We start from the raw sequence: 20,381 nt of genomic DNA on the forward strand, positions 1-20,381 counted from the left end.
TGTTAGTAATACTATGCAGCCAAATTTAGTTTTGAATGTTTATGCTGAATTTTCAGTGAATTTCATTCATAATGTTTGTTAACGAACCTGCTGCAGTATCTAGATATCTAGCTAGCTAGCTAACGACCTGGTTATTTTTAATACCATGCTGTTGGTCAGGCAGCTGCTCCCAGAGAAGTGGAGGATAAAGAAAAGTGGATAAGCGTGCTAGCGACACAGCTAAGCACCAAGGTTTAACAGGCATACCCGGCATTTGAGAAGTCTGCGCAGGAAGAGTTAGCCTTGAAACACTTCCAGAACAGGAAAAGCTGAGGTGGCATCTTTGGTGTAAAGCAGCCATGTCAGAGGAGTCCTAGGAAGAAACGATGTGTGCCAGGAGGCCCCCAAACAAGTAGCAACAGAGTGACTAGTTTGCTGGCGGTGCAAGAAGAGAGGATACCTCGCCAGTAGGAAACGGGCAGCCCCCAGAGACAACAAACTTCAACCTTGGATGTGATTGGCTGCTGCCGCAAGTTCAGCTCACCGTCCTAATTTATGCAGGCGTGCCAGTGTTGCTGGTATGATCAGGGTGGCTCTCTCGCGCCTGACAGCTCGGTGGTGACAACCGTCCGTCTCAAGTCCGTCACGGGCAGTCCAGGCTTAGGTCAAGCCTGTGTAGGATGCATGCATACTCTCTTTAGATTTCCTCGCCCCGGAGGACGGGGCTGTGCTCAACCTCAGGAAAGAAACACGGGAATAAGGAGGCCAGCGAAGCCGTGTGGCAGCAGCTGGTGGCAGAGCAAAGCCAGAGTCGGCACTCTGTGGCAGTGTTCATTGTTCATGGGAGATGCTGCCATCTGAAGCTGAACATCTGAACCAGTTGGTGAATCTCCAGGGGCGGGACATGCTATTGAGTTGAAAGCACCACAGCAATTTGCAGGCGAAGCCACCAGTACTGGGAGAGCTGAACACGCAGCAACAGTGTGGAATGGTGGACCATTTAGGTCTGTGGGCAGTGCATGAGTTGCTCCTTTGTTGGCATCAACGACAGAGACAGCAGAAAGCAAGGAGGGTAGCAGCAAGTAAAGGCGAGATTTGCAAGACACTGGAAGTAATGCATGAACTCATGAATTGTGGCAGCAGACTGGGTGCGGCTCAACAGAAGAGCAGAAATAGCAGCTGTGGGATCTTCCGCATCGTTCTAGTTACATCTTCGTCAGAAAGACTGAACATTGCACCGGCGATGCTGCACCGAATCGGCATCCTCCACGTTGCCTTTTGTTCACTAAGAAAGAGGCTGCGGAGCAGAAACTGAGAAGGAAGTTGGCACCATCTGGGCAATCCTGGCAAAGAAAAAGGACAACAGTTGGTGCTTCTGTGTGGACTACTGGAAACTCAGTGCTGTTACAAAGCCTGACTCATACTTGCTCCCACGCTGGTATGAGTCAGTTTACTAACTCTGGATGGTTTGACATGCTGGATCTGCAGAGTGTATATGCCATAGATAGCAGAGGATGAAAGTGAAGATGGAATTTATGCTACACAGTGGACTGTGGTAGTTCATGGTGATGGCTTTTGGGCTTTGTAATGCACTCACCACGTTTGAGTGAGTGGCGTGAGTGTTTGCCAGCATCCCCAAGGATCAGTGCATTGTCTGAGTGTCGATGGCGCAATTGTGTACATGGAGAAGGTTTTCCAGGCTTTTAAGTCGGAATATGTGACTCCATCCTAAAGATTGCAGTTTACTCCAGCAGTACCTGAGCTTCCTGGTACAATTTGTGAGTGGAGCTGGAGTAGATATGGGCCCAGCGAAATTATATGCAGGGTGGCTGTGGACCACACCAAAGAAGGTCAGTGATTGTCAGAGATTCCTGGGTTTGGGTTTGAACTACTGGAGTTTCACGCACGGATTTGACAATATAACCGCACTGCTACAAAAACTCTGGCTGTGTTCCAGCCCCTTTCATCCTGCATAGTGATCACACCTCGCTAACTTGGCTCGAAGATCTCGAAGGTCAAATCATGAAGTGGATCATGGCAGTGCAGGAATACCACTTCACCACCTGACACCATGCTGGATGCTTACCCGAGAACGTCGATGCCCTTTATTGCCACCTGTGTACCCACAAACAGTGGCGGTACTAAGCGCACCTCAAGGAGAGAGTAGAGATTGCTGAGAGCAGTACGGTCATGGTTCCCAGTAACCCTGGGATGCGGACCTCTCCTTAGCACAGGGATGGGGCCAAGTGGGATGAAGGTTGGGCTGAGCGGACATGGCACCATATGGGTCCATCGCTAAGGCGGTTCGTGCTGGCGGGAACAGCCTCCGGATGCACTCTGGAGGACTACTGTACTGTGTCTGGGAGGAACTGGTGATTGGGCAGCGTGCAAGGCAGCTGCTGTGCTGGGCAAATTGAGGAAAGCCATGTTTGGCCTGGTGCGTGGGCCGGTTGCCATGGTGGTATCTTGGTTCCTCTGAAGGTTTCATTCTTGTGGTCTAGAGAGTTTTTCCATGCCACTGTAGCACTTGGCTTGCTCACTGCAGGCTTGGACTCAGACATTTGTAAAGCTGCTTTGTGACAACAGCTGTTGTAAAAAGCTCTATATAAATAAAGTTGACTTTTGATTTTGGTGCAAAATGCTGCTACAGAGGTTCTACTGGCAATGCTGCTGCATGGATGTGGAGCTGTACATACACTGTCACATGCTCTGTTTCAGTCCCTCTGCTCCAGCATGCCTATGGAGAGGGTATTTGTGGACATTCTGAGTCCTTTTCTCACCACTGATGCCAGTCCTTGTGGACATTAGCATATATTCCCCATAAAGCCTGAGTCAAATATCTCGTACCAGAGCAGCTGGTGGAGGAGCTCTGCTGGTACAAGCTCAAGTCAGTAGTCATGGCTGAGGTGTGCAACTGGCTGGGTGTCTGGAAGACTGTGCTGCTCCATCATCAGAGCATCCTCAGAGCATGGTGGAGGCTTTCAACCAGATGCTCACTACCCAGCTCACGAGTCACCACACAACACAGAGTGACTGGGACTACAACATGGTGGTATGCCACTCCACAGTGCAGGAATCTGCCAGGCTCAGTCCCACTCTTCTGATGCTCGGGATGCCCACAGGCACTTGTGTTCAGCTGTCCGTGAAGATCAAAAGAAGCAGGGTACACCGGGGACCTCCACCACTGTTTCCACACCATGAACCACCTTGTTAGTAGCCACGAGGACGACACCGGCACGCGCAAAAAACTACTACTTAGTGTGTTAGTAGAGATTTATTAGTGTGTTAGTGGTGTTTACCATCTTCATGCTGTATTTACTCTTTATCCTCCCTTCATTTTCCCCGTTAGCAAGTTCCATTTTCTGCTTGTTCCATGCATTTTTAAAGACTATGCTATTGAATAAAAGATGATTTTTTGCAGAGAAATGGCACACTCAGCTAATTCTTCTGCGCTGACGCTGCAACACCTTGGGCTCTTCTTCTCCTGTTCTGTGCCTTTCAGCTTCTAGGTCCCAGTAGCACCAGGACCCACTGTGTCAATAAAAATGGTGCATAGACTAGTGGCCCAAAGGAGATTTACGCAGGTCTATGAATCAGACATATGACCATTTCTTAATTTAGCTCCTCATATGCGTTTGTTTGCACGCGGTCTACGGTCTAGTAACTGCTTTGAAACCAAACCTAGAACAAAACAAATCCACAGCAGATCCCAGAACAGCTGCAGGGGGAGCCCAGGGGTGATTGTGTGTCAGAGGAGCAGAGGAGAAGTTCACTTTGGTATCTGGCCGGCTCCAAATATACAATTCCATATTGTACCAAAACAACTCAATTGAATTGTGATCATATGGAGTCATTGTGAATTAGGAAATTTCCATCCCTGATCTCCGGTAGAGAAATCCAGCTTTAAGATCCTGGGATGCTGGTACATTCTCTTATTCATGTTGTATTTACTTTCTTGTCTTGTCTTCTTGACATGCCCTTTTACATCACATGCCTTTGTTTTCAGTGATTTCCTATCAGTGATTGGTATGACTTTCTAAGTGTTTTTGATCATTCATCGTTTCCTGCCGTTTTGCTTTGACCGTCTTGTTTTGTGTTTTAGTGCTTTTCAGAGTTTTGATTTCAGGTGTGCATGCCCTGCCCACACACTTGGCCTGCTTTCTCGAACACTGCCCCCTACAGGCAGACAGCATAGCCATTCACGCTCTTCTCTTCCAGTACCACTGCAGGTGCTGAGCTGTCGCCAGCACCGGGTTTATGCTTTTAGGTTTTTGTTTGCACTCCGTGATGCTAGATTACAATTTCAGATCCACTTAGAAATCGCTGGTCCAGCCATTCCAGATTGCTGCTGCACAATGAATAGATTTGTTGACTTTAATCCCAAATAGGTTTTTAAAGATTGGTGGTAGGAATCTTATTTTTCAAGAGAAGACTGTAGACAAATATATTTCAGATTTAATAAACTTAGTTAATTATCATTTTTATACTTAAAATATTGCCATGAGTCTCTCTCTCACACACACACACACACACATCTCAGAACGTCTTTACCTATTCAGTGTACAGGAAGATCCGAATAATGCACTTAGTCCCCAGGCCGGGTCACACATTCTTTTATAACTGTGTGTGTGTGTGTGAGGAGATGGGTAGGTTTTAGCACTGCGGGGTGTGTGTGTGTGTGTGTGTCTGTGTGTGTGTGTGTGTGTGCATGCGCGCGCATGCACGTGCTTGAGGTTTGCGTGGCTGCTGTCTTTGACCTGCTGTGTTTGTGCTTCAGCCCAGAAATGTAGCTGGCTTCCGGGGTACCGTCCGCTACGCATCAGTCAATGCGCACAAAAACAAAGTGAGTGTGCTCGTTCTCACACACACACACACTAACACACACACACACAGACAGTGCATTTAAGTGGCATGTAACACGTCTCTCCTGATACTCCCTGCAGGAAATGGGTCGCCATGATGACCTTTGGTCCCTGTTTTACATGTTGGTGGAGTTTGCCGTTGGCCAACTGCCCTGGAGAAAAATTAAAGACAAGGTACCTTAGCAGTGCTGAGTACTGAGAATGGGGGTTATGGGTTGGGAATGTGCGCAGGCGTAGAGTGTGTGTGGGGTGGATGTGGGTGTGGTTGAGGGGTGGGTGCTCTGTAACGGCTGCCCGGCTGTGTTCAGGAGCAGGTCGGGCAGGTGAAGGAGCGCTACGACCACAGGATGCTGTTGAAGCACATGCCCTCAGAGTTCCACGTCTTCCTCGAACACGTCCTCAGCCTGGACTACTACACCAAGCCCGACTACCAGGTACTGCAGACCTTGCCTCCACCCGCAAGCACGCGGCACACCCACCCTACGCACACTGCTGCTACGTCTGCTGTGGTTTATGCTGTGGTTTAGTGAACGTAAGTGACGCAGCATTGCGTCGTGATGTGTGGCACTGTGTTGTCTGCCCGCGGGAGGTTGCTGGCTCAGGCATGATGCCGCATTTGGGTGTGTGCGCAGCTGCTGATGTCGGTGTTTGAGAACAGCATGAAGGAACGCATCATCACAGAGAATGAGCTGTATGACTGGGAGAAGAGTTGCACAGACTCTGTGATGGCCAGCAGCACATCCACCGCAGCACAGCCAAACACACGACCTACTGCAGCTATGCTGGGGTAAGACGCGCGCACGCGCACAAACACACGACCTACTGCAGCTATGCTGGGGTAAGACGCGCGCACGCGCACAAACACACGACCTACTGCAGCTATGCTGGGGTAAGACGCGCGCACGCGCACAAACGCACGACCTACTGCAGCTATGCTGGGGTAAGACGCGCGCACGCGCACAAACGCACGACCTACTGCAGCTATGCTGGGGTAAGACGCACGCACGCGCACAAACGCACGACCTACTGCAGCTATGCTGGGGTAAGACGCGCACAAACGCACGACCTACTGCAGCTATGCTGGGGTAAGACGCACGCGCACACACAAGCGCACACACACACACGCACACACAAATATATGTAAATACACATACATACACATAATGCAGCACATCCAACAACACAAACAACTGTAGATATGCTGGGCACACACACACAATGCAGTAATGTTGAACACAATCTCTTGCAGCTATGTTGAAGTAAAACACACACACAATGCATACTTCTTAACACACAGCCATCCACTGTTGTTGGCCAGAGGAGGATGGTCCCTCCCCCCCCCCCCCCCCCCCCCCTTTGAATCTTGGTCCATCTCAAGGTTTCTTCCTCATACTCTAGGGAGTTTTTCTTTGCCACTGTCGCCCTTGGCTTGCTCAATGGGGGCTCGGACTCGGACATGTTTAAAGCTGCTTTGTGACAACAGCTCTTGTAAAAAGCGCTATATAAGTAAATCCGACTTTGACACTGACTTTGCCAACCTTCCCTAGCTCTGCTGCGCTAAGGCACACACACACAAACACACACACACACACACACACACACACACACACAGTGAATACACAACCTGCTATAGCTATGCTGGGGTAAGGCAGATACACACAAAATAAATACACAGCCTACTGCAGCTATGGTGGGAAAAAAAACACAAAGAAATATACTTGCCATATCACTGTGGTAGAGTAGGACTGTTACAAATGCAACACAAATAGTAAAATGCCTAAGTGTGCACACAAATGGACGCAAATATGGTCTTCTCCTAATCCCTCGGAAAGAACACTGATGCACCTCTGTCTTCTGAACCATCCTTTCGCAACATGATATTGATATATAGGGTGAAACAAACACAAGAAGAATTGCTTTCTATCGCTCTTTATATCTTTAAGATCTGCCCCTCAACCACCCCCCACACACACACACACACACACAAACACACACACACGTATTACTGGGCAGATTCTGCTCCACATTGGCAGCGGCATTGAAGATCCCTTATTGCTCCCGGAATGGCTGAGGAGGTTAACCTGACCGTTTTCTTGGTCAGACGCTCTCTGCCTACTCAGACCCACTCATTTCATTTCATCATCACCATCATCATCATCATCATCTTGTTCTTCATCATATATCATCCTCTTATTTGGCAAAGGGCTGCTCTTCCTGTGAGCTGCTGTAATGGGCAGAGTGCACTACCTCTGTGCCACCTCTAGATACTTCTCTAGATACTTCTTTAGTGTTGCTGTCTGCAAGATGGACCTCTCTGCTCTGCGTCATCTCGCCAGTGAGCACAGTACACATTACGCAGTACTACATACAGTACCTTTTAAACATTTTGCACATGTTGTATTTATATCATAATACATATTTCCAGCTTTCTGACATCAAGATGCAGAGAGAACACAAATTAGTCTTGGGTGATATGGCCAGAAATCTTATCACAATTTTCTTCTCTATCCCCATATGGAGGATTACCATGAAGAAATGAAAAGGTTCATTCCCATCTGAGTAAAGATATGTATTTAATAAAAATGTCATGCTCATCATAGTTTAAGAATTGACAATATTTAGTCGAGTTAGCGAGCCGTGCCTCTGGTCTGTTATATGGCCTAAAAGTAAATCACAGAATAATAAGATAACCCTTTTTTTAACTCTCAAAATGTTAGCACTAGCAACAGTTGAGGGTTCGTTCTGTGAGTGAATAACTAGATGACGTCTTCCTTCCCCAAGAGGGCATTAAGGGTGAATATCGCCACTTGGTGTACTGAAGGAGGAAATATTCAAATATCTAGCCTTTACTGTTAATAACTGATTAAGGAAAACACAATGGTTTCATGTGCAATATTAATAAGAAAAAAAGCTTCATATAAATGATCTGCATAATTGTCCATTTATCACACAAGCCTAGCATACCACCTAATGCAGTTAGTTGTGGTTATGTGTTGGGAAAAGAACAACCCACAGAGTCCAAGAACCCCCAAATCTCACAGAAACCGATGCAGCAAAGTTACCACAGGATACAGAATTTCAGCGTCAGCAGAACCGAACCCTGCTCGGCACTGATGCATGTAAACAAGGTCAAAAAAGACACACACAGTATGAGCTATATGTTCTGCAGTGGGATTTGGTGAGCATGGTACATATTGGCTTCGGTGTTTAAAGCATGTTGTATTGCTCACGTGTTATAATACTCACTAGTTTGCCTCAGAATGAGAATCGGTGTAAAAAAACAAACAAACTGGATCCTGTTATCTCACCACTGACCATCATACACGTTGAAGGTTCATGTCAAGTCACATTCTGTTTAGCTAGCAGTTGTCAGTTACTGTGCCACTAGGAAGCTTGTGACCCCTTATAATTCACTGTATTCACAGAGATGATGATACATTTTTCATTTCATGCCTAAAACCAATCAAACAAGCCTGTTACATGAATGACACACAGTTCTAATGTTTACTTTTTAATATCCAGGGGGTTTTCTTATTCTGTGATATTTTTAAACCACAACCAATCCTTAACTGACCTATATGTGACCAATATGTAGAGTAGAGGACCCCTGCACGCTCTTGAGACTCTCCTGTGGATGACTTGTTGATCTGTGCCCTGTACGTGCGGGAGATCAGCGTTTCTGGTAACGGGGGAGGGGTAACCGATAAGGAAGGATTGAACAGGTGTGGGGCTTCGCTCAGTACAGTGTGTTCAGGACAGGCATTTAGAGTCAAAAGTTATTTGGCTAGAATAATTACTACTTGATAATAAGTGTCTGTGTCTGTATGAACATACTTACATCACAGAATTAGAGCAGACCTGTTGTAAAATGTATAGCCTACTTACAGTTAAGCTTCAGGTCATGGGCAGATACCCAGATATTATCCTGTGCAGTCTTTACAATTTGCTCGTACAGTTAAGAATTCTGAGCTCCATCAGTAATAGCACGACATTGCCACCTTTATAACACTGCCAAACATGCTACTACCACCCTTATAATACAGCCACCCTCATGTATAACAGAATGCAGTGCTTGGCTTTCGCCAAACATAACGCTTTTCATTCAAACCAAAAAATGATATTTAAATTCATCTGTCCACAGAACATTCTTCCAAAAGGCTTCTGGCTTATTTTTGTGGTCTAGCAAAATTCAGACACACGGCAGGGTTATTTTTAGAGAATAGACGCTTCCGCGTTGCCATCAATATTATGCACACTGTTCTCATTCAGTGCTGCCTGCTGGTTCTTGAAACATGGAAGGCCTGATAAACTCACCCCAGATTGTCTTCCTTTTTACTGGAACACTTGATTTTAATTACCCCTTGAAATTTGCTCTTGACTCAGCTGCAGAAACAGCTCACCCACCCTTGACCCGCTGGAGAAGCTGACACCTGTACTAAACTAGCTATATGTGCTATACATCATGTAGAAAGAAAGGACTGTTTATTGGCTTGGCTGTCCAATGGAGGATGGGTTCCCTCTGGAGGTGTGGTCCTCCCAAAGTTTCTTCCTTAATCCTGCCCAGGGAGTTTTTCCTTTTAACCATCACCTCTGGTATGCTAATGAGAGACATAGACCCACTTAAAGCTGTTTTGTGGCACTGCGTAATATAAAAAGTGTTATTAAAAAAAGTGAATCAAGTTGAATATGAATTCATATTCCTAGAGACTTTTACAATAAAGAGAATGACTGTAGGACATTTTTGCTCAATAAGTAAATAAGTAAGCAGGTTCCCTTTATCTAGGAAGATGTGCGGCTCCATTGGTCTATCACAGCAGTATACTGGGCCATTACAACAGCATACTGGATTATTACAGCAGTGAACTGGATTATTATAGCAGCATACTGGATTATTGCGACACTATAATGGGTCATTAAAGAAGTATACTTGGTTATTACAGCTGCATACTGAGTTTTTAAATGAGGCCCCGGCGTTATGGTTCCAGTATAAGAACTTGTCAAATAACTGATAACTGGATTCAGATGAAGACAAATGTTTTGACCCGTTTTTATATGACTCTGAGATTTTTGTATTGAGTCCTCTCTTTATGTCCAAACTGAAATTGAACCTTTTCACACAGGGCCATAAATGCCACCACAGTCCCAGGAGACCTCCAGAGAGAAAACACGGATAACGTCCTACAGGACGAGCACTTAAGTGACCAGGAGAACGCACCCCCGGTCCCTGCTGCCCGGCCAGGCGAAGGCAGCCAGGTGCCCCCCGATGGTGAGACATGGGAGGACACTGATTTCAACCGCAACAAACTTCGGATCAGCCTCGGAAAGGTGGCCAATGAATGACCTCGATCTTCAGCGCAACACTTTCATTGTCCATGTGTGCAGGTAAAACCAGAAGTACACTCTTGCTTGGTTATGTAACTCCATGATTATTCTGTGTTTGTCAGGGTCAGGAGGAGGAGGGTAACCGAGGGGTGTGTCCTGCATCACCGCAAAGAGGTGGGGGAGGGGCGGAGTCTCCTAGTGCACAAGTGCGCTCCCTCAGGTACGAAGTGAATATGACCAAATATCCAGTCCGATTGGATTTATAAACACTGAACCACATTTTTTTATATACTCTTGAAAGCCTTGTTTAAAAATGTGGTGTGTTTTTTATTATCTATGATGCTGTGAGTGATGTCTACATTCATGTATTTATTTTTTTTTAATTCCAAAGTTTGGTCTAATCCTAAATCTCTAGTGCTAACTAAAGTCCATTGTTTTCCCATGTTGTTGTTACACCACTAGCCCTGGAGGGAAGGCTAATGTGTTTGCTTCTAAACCGATGAAGCTAGCAACTGCATTATTATCCCAACTACTCCCTTGGGTTCCTGGCCACAGGATCCAAACCTGCAGGCTCCCGATAACAGAGATAACCTTCAGATATCCACGGTCCTCTGGAGCTGATATGTGCCGTGCTTTTATTGAGTAGATAGTTAAATTAGTGCTTAGCGATCTGCTGTAGGTTTGAATACAAACAAAATCCTGCTTTTCTAGAAAAGGACGTGAACTAAACCCTGATTAAAAGACATATTTCAGTCTACTTTTAAGGTGGGCTCAAACCCAGGTCAGCTAGATGGTGACACCAACAGCCTACTGGGTGAGCAACCACACTCTAACAATGGTGGGCCCGTGTGCAGAACAGTTAGATCTTGGATCAGGTAAAACAAAAGGAAAAAACTAAACACCACGCCAAGTGTGGAAAAATAGAGAAGAAAGGAGGCCACGGGAAGAAATGGCAACCCCAGTGCACTGGGGAAAACCAAACTAAAACTTCCCAAACAAAACAAGAAAACGGGGAGCAACTTGAATGGATAAGGGAATCCTTGGGAGAGAGACAAACTGGAGAGAGGAGGGGACGTGTAAAAACACAGACACCCTCGCAGACAAGAAGTGAGGTGTAGCACAAGGGGCTCACAGGCCTCAATACCAGCTAGGAGCTTGGCTCAGAACTTTAGCAAAGACCCAGCACTGAATGACTGGGTCACTGGGCTTATATAAGGTCTAGCCCAGCTGTTGGGTGTTAAGCTGTTGGGTGTTAGTGGTGTGCCGGACTCGCAGCCTCCCTCTGGTGGCTTGGAGCCAACTCTTACACTGCTACTGTGACTTAACTGGAAATTGGTTATTTGTATTGATTTGCTGTGTGGTAAAGTGTCACTATTTAGCCAATTTTTTTCAGGGAGAATTTGGAGCAGAGCTATTCCAACTGTAGTCCTCCAGATCCTGGTCGTCTAGATTTTACATAGTGGCCAACCAGTTACATGAGTCATATAATCAACTACCAGTGATTTAATTTAATCGCCTACAAAATACGGACTGGATTTGCATTTGAGGTCCAGATTTGAATACCGCTGATTTAGACTATTTGAGGTTTTTCTCTTTATAGTCTGAATGCAGAGTTGGATATAGCTCCCCCTGCTGAACTACCAGATGTCCACGTGCTACAGTTTTTGTGGATATCTGCAGTGAGTGCCATGCTGTGACGTTTGTCCAGGTCTCGGGTGGACATGCTGGGCTCTCCCTCTCGTTACCTCTATTCCTCTCAACCCGCCCTCATGCTGTCTATCGACGGTTGCCGTGGCGATCGCTGCCGCAACGAGGCTTCAGCGGTGGACCCGGATGCTCACAGCAACGCCTTCATCCGCTCCGTGCCTCTGGCCGAGGAGGAGGATTTCGACGGCAAAGAATGGGTCATGATCGACAAGGAGGCGGAGCTTCGAGACTTCCACCACCACTTGGGGGCGGAACCCACCACCTCCGGCACCACGGATGAAGAGCCAGAAGAGTTGCGCCCCCTGGAGGAGGGGGAGGACCGAAGGAGGCAGCAGGCCATGCGATCCAAACTGGCCCACGGGGAGAGGACAACCTGCAGCATGTTGCCTTCCACTGAGGGCGAGGCATCCAGGCGGAGTGGGAGGGGCCAGTCCACATCGGTGGAAAGCCCCGCACAGTCGCCCTGCCATTCGCTGCCTTCTAGCCGCACCCGGCGAAGAGAGTCCGAATCCACGCCTCAGAGACAGGTATGAGCACCCCTTCATCCTCGTAGGCTCCGGGCTGGCTGCTGGCCTGTGTTCCCTGGTGCTCGGGTAGCCTCGGTGCCAGAACGCAGCTGGTCCAGGATCAACTCCTTTGAGAGTTTGCCTCAGGCACCGGGTTCAACTCAGGCTCTCCGGCCAGTTCGAGCTTTTACATATTAAGGGGCAGATGCTTGACCATTTAGCTGCAGGTCACATAGGGGGTCAGGTCCCTGTTTCCAGGGGATCAAAAACAGAAGTTCCAGAAATATACATATTTATACCAGTGGGTGAAGTTTTGTAGTATTTATTTGAACATGGGTAAAGTGTTAGCAGTATTATTGTAGTATTTGTAGGGTGTTTTATAACCTCTGCCATGTGATTGGCTTGATGTGCATGGTGTTTGCTCCTGATCAGCATAATTTGCAAGATGTGTATGTCATCTAGTATCTAGCGTGACACCCCTGTTGAATGGTGTGGAGCACGTGTAAATCGGTATGATTGGTTCTGAAAGGTAGGATGTGTGTGACCTGTGTGTTGACTGGTGTAATTGGTATGATTGGTGTTGATTTTAAAATAATTGGTAGGATTCGTGTTTTAATTGATATGATGTACGTAGTAATTAGTGTGGTGTACATTTGGATTATTGTGATGGATATGAAGGTGTGTGGATTGGTGTGGCAAGTGCTGATTAGTGTCTTGTGTATTGATTGGTGTGGCTGATGTAACACATACTGACTGCTGTAGCAGCAACATGGGAAACAAATGGACTTTGGTTAGAAATAGAGGTTATACGGATTATAGGTCCTGCAAATGTGTCATGGAACTTTATGGGTGGAGTGTTTGCATATTTTTGTTTTTGTGTGGTGTGTATGGTCTCTCTCTCTCTCTCTCTCTCTCTCTCTCTCATATATATATCCTTTTCACACAGTCACTCAATCTCTTTCACTCGCTCACTATCTCTGTCTGTCTATCTCTCTCTCTCACAGACTCATTGCTTATTTTCTTTCTGACATCAGCATTTGGTTTTCATCATATACCAACATAGTTCATTCTCCACTGCTTTATGGATGGGATGTGAGAATGAGTGTGGACGTATCAACAAGCTAACACTAGAACGAGTGGGTGTAAAAGGCAGGATAATTGCCCCTGCCGGTTTCCGTTCTCTGCTCATCTTTATACCTGAGCGATTCATGCGGCTGTATGATATTTTGTGCTTTTGAATATGTTCACTGTCTTATTTCTTTTGCCCGCATTTTCAGATTTAGCTGCAAGCACTAATGTGTCTTGACCACAAATTGTCATTTTTTTTTCAATGGCAATACAATGCACATTGGCTAACCGCAAGTTATTGCTGTTAACAGATGCAGTGACATGCAGGGTCGTCATTAACTTTGGAGAGAGACAGTTTCTTAGAAATGAAAGGGTGCTTCACTTTGAAAGTGAACCAGATCTTCACTGTGAAAGTGAACCATGGTGCAGCCTATCATGTTGTATGAAAATTAAGCAAGGAAAATAGATTTTTGTTTTTTAATGGATGACCATTAATACATTCAAATTTTTTAGCATTAAGTATTAAATTGGGGCACACTTATTTATTGTAACTCATGAAATAAAGTGTACAGTAGTGTTAATCTACACATGTCCAAACGTGTTAGAAACAGTGCTTTTATTCTCTATCCAAACACTGCAAGTTAGACTGAAATTCAGTCACTCAGACAGACATAAAAATTTGTGATGAGAAAGGAAATGTAAGATATTGACATCGTTGCACCTTTTATGTACAAAACAAACAAACAAAAAAACTCTACAGTATAAAAATATCTTGCTCAGTGCCATATAATCCATGACATGTAAATATACGGGATTTTTTCTGCTTTCGGAGATCTCAGATTGTCCCAGATAAATGTGTAATTATATCAAAGGCCATTAGTATTTCTCAAACTGTTGTACAAGATACACAAGCTTTGTTTCTTGTGATGTATTAAAACATGCTTTCAGTAAGGCAAAAATAGCTTCAGAAAACTAAATATGGAGTTCTGTTTGAAGCAAGTGGTGATTAAATGGCAAACTGTTCAGCAGTTAGTTAGGGGTCAGCAAAGCTTAAATGAATAAATGTACATTCCATACTGTCTTCTGCAGTTTGACAAAAATGAGATAGTTATGATAGGATCAGAAATTAGATGTTTCAATTTAGTTCTGTGTTTTGTGTCATGATATTGACACGCATTTGTACTTCCTGGGTCTATGGTCTTTCCACACTGAAAGTATTCATAAAACATCTTGATTTTAGAAGTCGTAAAAAAATAGTTTTCCTGAGAAAGATTAAAAACCAAATAATTTGCTTAAAAATGAAGTTACTCTATAAGTAAATTATTAATAAACATCTCCATAAAATCTTTATTTATGTTCAGGCCCATTTTTCATTGAGTCGCAACGCAGCAGTGCTCTGGGTCAAACTGGTCCCGCGGCGACGCTTTTTGCCACGTGAATTTCTGTCACAGCATGCGACTCCAGTCGCTTCCTAACATGCGAGAGTCAGAGACCCCCCACAGAGGACTTGCATAACCACCCCCCCCCCCCCCCCCCCCCCCCCCCCCCCCCCCCCCGAGCAGTCTCCTACCGCCTCTCGTACATAACCGCTCCCTTTAGTATGACGCGCGTATTTCACCTGAAGAGAAAGTACCTGGGTGTCGCCGGACCAGTACCTGAAGAGAGAAAGAGGTGTTTGGGGTAAGCACAGTTTAGGATGGTCCCTTCTCTCTGTATCATCAGATCACTTCAGTTTTTCTTTTTAATATTGTTTCTCTTTTTTGTCATTATTTTCATCCATGTTTGCCCCATCTTTATTCCCCTGTGTGTTGTGTTTGTGTGTAGTGGCAGTGATGGGTCTCAGACAGCATCGATTAAGGGAGACTACAGAAGTGTAGTTACAGAATCACTGTCTTGTCTGTGGACATATGCAGAACTTGCTGGATCTTTGATGTGCAAAGGAAAAATCTACAGCCTATAGAGAGGCTCTCCAAGTTGGCTGCCCAACCAAAACTGCTTAAAAAAAAGCTTGTCTGTTTTTAGATCTTGTTTCTAGGCAACGTAGTATAGATCCTGGGCAAGAGACTCTGCTGCTCTCTTTTTTATAAGTGTTTGTCTCTCCTTATTGCATGCCTTTTGGGAGGTCATGTGTGTCAGAATACAGGCTTTGCCTCTTTTTCCTGCTGTTTTAACCCTCTATGTCTCTGTCACGCTCTGATCCAGGTGGATGACAGCAGACCTTCATCTCCCCGCCCCAACCAGCTGCGCCGCCTGGCCTCCTACGTCTTCTCTTCTTCCACACTGGAGACCGAGCAGTATCCCCACCCCGGGTCCTCCTTAATCCAGCGCAGCCGCTCGGCCGAGAGCAGCCCCGCCCACGCCCACCTGCGGCCCGCCTCCCGTCGCCACGGGCCCCTGCCGCCGACCCCTGGGAGCCCACGCAGCCGTCACTCCATGCTCAACACGTCCCGCGCACAAATCCAGCAGATACTGGCTAAGCTGATGAACAAGACCAGCTGAGGCGAGTTCCTTCAGCAGGACCTCTCACTCAGAAGACACCGGAGACGCGCCTCGAATGCCTGTCAGGCTAAGGGAGCGTGGATTCCTACTGATGCAATAAACTCTGGGGTGATGTCTATCGAGGCCTGCCCTAGGCTTAGGGGAAAGCCATGCATTAACGTGCTTTCGGTTTAAAAATGTTTTAGGTCTGTCCTTTGCATACAGACATTTCCTTTTGCCTCTCTTAACACTGGTCGCACGTGGAGGATAGAGGCTGTTTTGGTTTCTATTCTTTCATTTTTGCATTTGGAGAACATCCATCATCTGCACCTCTATCATTTTTTTGCATGATCTTGGCTCTGAGCATTAAATGGACAGCAGTGTCATAGGAACAGGGATGTGTGAGCAGCCCAGAGTCGTTTATGCAATGCTGTCTTACTGTCTTCCACACTCTGTGCTTTTAACCTGTTGATTTATTTTAACACTTTTTTTTTGCACTGCTTAAATCAAACGTGAACTTTAGAACTGATGACGTTTAACAGTATGCAACATGATCATTTTCGTCTTCTGCATACCTCACAGCTTGGCTTAGTTTATCATAATAGGAGATAAACGACAGCTACCCAGCAGATGTACACAACAGACATTTTGTCAGTTTCATAACGCCATATTTTAATTGAAACTGTACCTGGTGTACCTATGCCACTGTTTCTGAGCCATCAACATTTTGACTTTTTTCATGTCTTGAAATACCAGTAGTTTTTGCTTGATATAAAGGTGCTTTTCACCTCACAAAGGAAATATGCAAGTAATGTGAATAATGGACGTGAAGAAATGGCTGGAAGCCTTAATTCCAAAGAGTCACGATGCACCTAATGGGCAGAGAAAAGCTTTTTCATATCGTGCTCTAAAACTGGAACTGCATCATGTGGTTCAGGCTTTGAATTTAGGACTGATTGCAGATGACCTCCCAGGTTGGTGCAGAGCAGAGCGGTGTGTGGAAGCGCCGAGTCCCGTCCATCCTGTTCTGCTTTTAACTGCCGTCTCTTTAAATTGGTACTGGGTGTCGAGACCTTGTCTGCGACGCGTTCCAGTGGGGTGGTGCATCCGCACCCTAACCTTTCTAGGTTGATAGCTGCCCTAGTGAGAAGCTGAATGAACAGAACGGTGTGTAGTTCTTGTGGGGTGTTTCTCTGATTGCGTCAGGTTGGAATGCATGGCCGCTGTCGAATGACTGTTCTCTAGCTGCGGTATCGCGTGACCTCAGAGCCGGTGGGCCACTGGGGTGACCTCTGAGAGCCGTGTGCTGCTGCTACATTTCATAGGCTGCTGTACCTCACTCCTGCACTTTACAAGGGAGCCATTGTACTGTCCTTGTAGCCTCGTAGAACGATGATGCAGATTGTCGCAATAAAAAAAATCACACACACACATACATACACACACACACACACACACACACTCTCTCTCTCTCTCTCTCTCTCTCTCTCTCTCTCTATATATATATATATATATATATATATATATATATATATATATATATATATATATATATATAGTGGTGCAGAACTGACTTCCTGCTGTTGATAGGAGGAAAAGAAGCAAGCCATTTTCTCATGTCATATTCACCGCGGCATCAGAGTATTCTAGTAGCCAGTCGTGAGTATGTTTCCCTGGTAGGATGCAGGTAGGGCATGTTTCACATGTGTAATGGGGAGCGACCCCTTTGTGTGCAGTAGCGCCTTTAGTTTATGTGTGATGCGGATAGCCTGCACAAGACATGGTTGATAAACTTCCACTTTTGAACCGCAATACATTGTTACTGATGAATTAATAGAAATTTTGGAATAGGAAAAATAGCAAAGGTTCTTGTGTGCAGTTCCTGTTGATTTAAAGCACGAAAAAAATAACTTTAAAGAGAAGTTACTTCTTCCTGGGTTTCTTTAGCTGCCGATTTGTATATTGGTTTAAGCCTGCACATTTCTGGAAGCTCTGCAAGCATTCTTCATATTCTCAATGCAAAAAAGTAGAAAGTGCAAGACACATGTGAACGACAAGCGTTGCTCTGTTCATCTTGAAGGCACAAACTGACTATGACAAGCGCATAAGCCAAAATGTCTCGTTTCCTCGTGTATGTTTGTGAGCTGTCGTTTGAGCTGTCGTTTGAGCTGTTGTTTGCGCTATGGTGACTGTTTGCTGCTAAACTGCTGTATGATTCTAACAATAGCACAGCCCTGGCTTTTCCATGTGAATGTATTGGCTGTGACCCGCAAACAGGCTGTTAACTCTTGCACGTCTATTGCACATACACGTTTGTTTGATTTACCGCAGTGTGTCCCGGAAGGCGTTTCTAAAACACACCGAGACACAACACTGTCTGTAACCATAGACCTCCCACATTATCACATATCCATCCATATCTGTTTATTGTGGAAATACTACATAATGACACATTTCTCGAATCACGCTCGGTTGCTTGGTGTACAAATAAAATCACTTTGTAAAAAACATAATTTCACAAGGTTTTAAATACCCTCATGTGTGGTTCTTGTGGTAAACTGGAGCCTGTAGTGTTATCAGCCAATCATGGGCTCACAGTCTTCCTCACAGAGCGGGGCAATTTACGGAGACCCCTGCCCCACCCCAAACAAAATGACAGAAGTCGCCTTGTGGGGTTTAAAAAAAAATCAAAAATAGCAATATCATGTGAAGAAACTACAATCTCTCAAATGTCTTTAGTATACAGGGAGCTTATGCACGTTTTTGGGCAAAGACCACATAGAAACAAAGGAATGTTTTCTGGTAAAGAATGATCTACCTTTGATTTCATTTCTTGTCAAGATATTTATTTTAAATAATAGATATGGTGTAATCTAACCAATTCAGGAGGTAAAGATATGCTTCACACTGACCCCAGTTATAGGAGTCCCTTAGACATTGTATATATATATTTTTTCTCTGCTTTGAAACTTGGTTTGGCTCAGGACTGGCACCGGGGAGATCTGCACTGTGGAAAGGGTTGCACATCTATACACAATGCAGGAAATGTTCAGCTCGAATGTAAGAAAATGTTCCATGTCTATTCAAAACACAGGAAATGCTCAGCTCGAATGTGAGCTCGATGCCAGTATTTCTCATCATCTACCACTCTGTGTCCTCCATAGTGTTAAAGAACACTGCAGTGTCTGTCAGTAAGATGTCTGCTTTATGCAAATCTTCACAGCTTATTGTTAAAGGTTTACAACGCTTTTTATAGTTATTCTTGGTCATTATAAATGGTCACAAATGTGATTATTTCATGTTGACTCACATATCTACATTCTTACAAATATTATCAAACTTGCACAAAATGCCTTTGTCATAATAGAACAAAATATTTCTTATAACAAATTATTGTAGGTAAGTGTCAGCTGCATGCTAAATGATGGGCTATAGGGTTTGGACTGCAAGGTAATTCAGAATAGACCTGCTGGAGAAAGAATGAATTCTAAGTTAACTGAGTTAAACAACCGACAGAGAAAGTACTGTTGGACTTGGATTAAATGCTGCTTCTCTGTACTGTACTGTACTCGGCGTTACACAATGGCAACAACTTTTACACAATGAAAGGGAAGCACCAAACAAGCTGCCCCAAGCTTTTCTTGTCTGTACAATAGAAATGCCTCTCATTAGACAGGTGAATCAAAAGAATGAATAAAATCTGCACATCTCTTTGGCTAATTATGTAAAATTTGTTTGGCTAATTATGTAAAATGGTTGGGATTTGAATTAAGATTTTTCTTTTTTAATCACAATATAACTGTACAGTATGCTTGTATACAGGTAAAGCATGTATTTTAAACTTTTCTATAAGGTTATAGGGGTGGGTGTGTGTGTATGTAGGGGTGTGTGTGTGTATGTGTGTGTCTGTATGTATGTAGGGGTGTGGGTGTGTGTGTGTGTGTGTGTGTGTGTGTGTGTGTGTGTGTACATAAGATGCAAGTATACATAAAATGTTATGTAGTTAAAGCATGTAATCTGGTTGTATAAAGTGTATTGTATAGTAAACCTGTATGTTGGAATACACTTGAAAAAACACAAGCTGACTGTCTAATATCAAAGGGAAAATTCTGCAGTGCATTTTTGTGCCTTTTCTATGTATGTAATCTAGACAATCTTGGAAGGCCTGGGTATAACTAAAATGATATTAAACACAGAAAGAATATTGTTTTCCTTTTTTTTTTTTTCAAAAAATCATAACCAATTAATGGCATGCATGCTCTTAAGTCAAAAAAAGTATTTAGGTGTTCTATGTCACTGTAAAATACTGTACTTTAGGAAATAATCCCATTACCTTGGGGCATATAAGCATATCAAAAGTATTTTTATGGTGTAAATGCTGAAGTCAAGATAACATAAGATGTTTTGAACTTTAAGATATTGAAAGTCACAGTAGATAAAATGTAAATTCATTTTTTTT

General features: G+C 44.6%; 1 protein-coding gene across 5 annotated transcripts in view; it reads left to right on the forward strand.

Moving 5' to 3' along the window:
• The window catches only part of ttbk1a (tau tubulin kinase 1a), a 41,260-nt gene that overhangs the window by 9,577 nt on the left and 11,302 nt on the right, over window positions 1–20,381 (forward strand). For all 5 annotated transcript variants that reach the window (XM_035520825.1, XM_035520826.1, XM_035520824.1 and 2 more), the window contains 7 exons: window positions 4,757–4,822; window positions 4,923–5,015; window positions 5,150–5,275; window positions 5,474–5,628; window positions 9,962–10,166; window positions 10,286–10,383; window positions 11,872–12,397. In XM_035520825.1, coding sequence (XP_035376718.1) covers window positions 4,757–4,822; window positions 4,923–5,015; window positions 5,150–5,275; window positions 5,474–5,628; window positions 9,962–10,166; window positions 10,286–10,383; window positions 11,872–12,397 — 1,269 coding nt within the window. The remainder of the gene's footprint in view (window positions 1–4,756; window positions 4,823–4,922; window positions 5,016–5,149; window positions 5,276–5,473; window positions 5,629–9,961; window positions 10,167–10,285; window positions 10,384–11,871; window positions 12,398–20,381) is intronic.

This window comes from Electrophorus electricus, chromosome 21, assembly GCF_013358815.1.
Source record: "Electrophorus electricus isolate fEleEle1 chromosome 21, fEleEle1.pri, whole genome shotgun sequence".
In the NCBI taxonomy this organism is placed as follows: Eukaryota; Metazoa; Chordata; class Actinopteri; order Gymnotiformes; family Gymnotidae; genus Electrophorus; species Electrophorus electricus.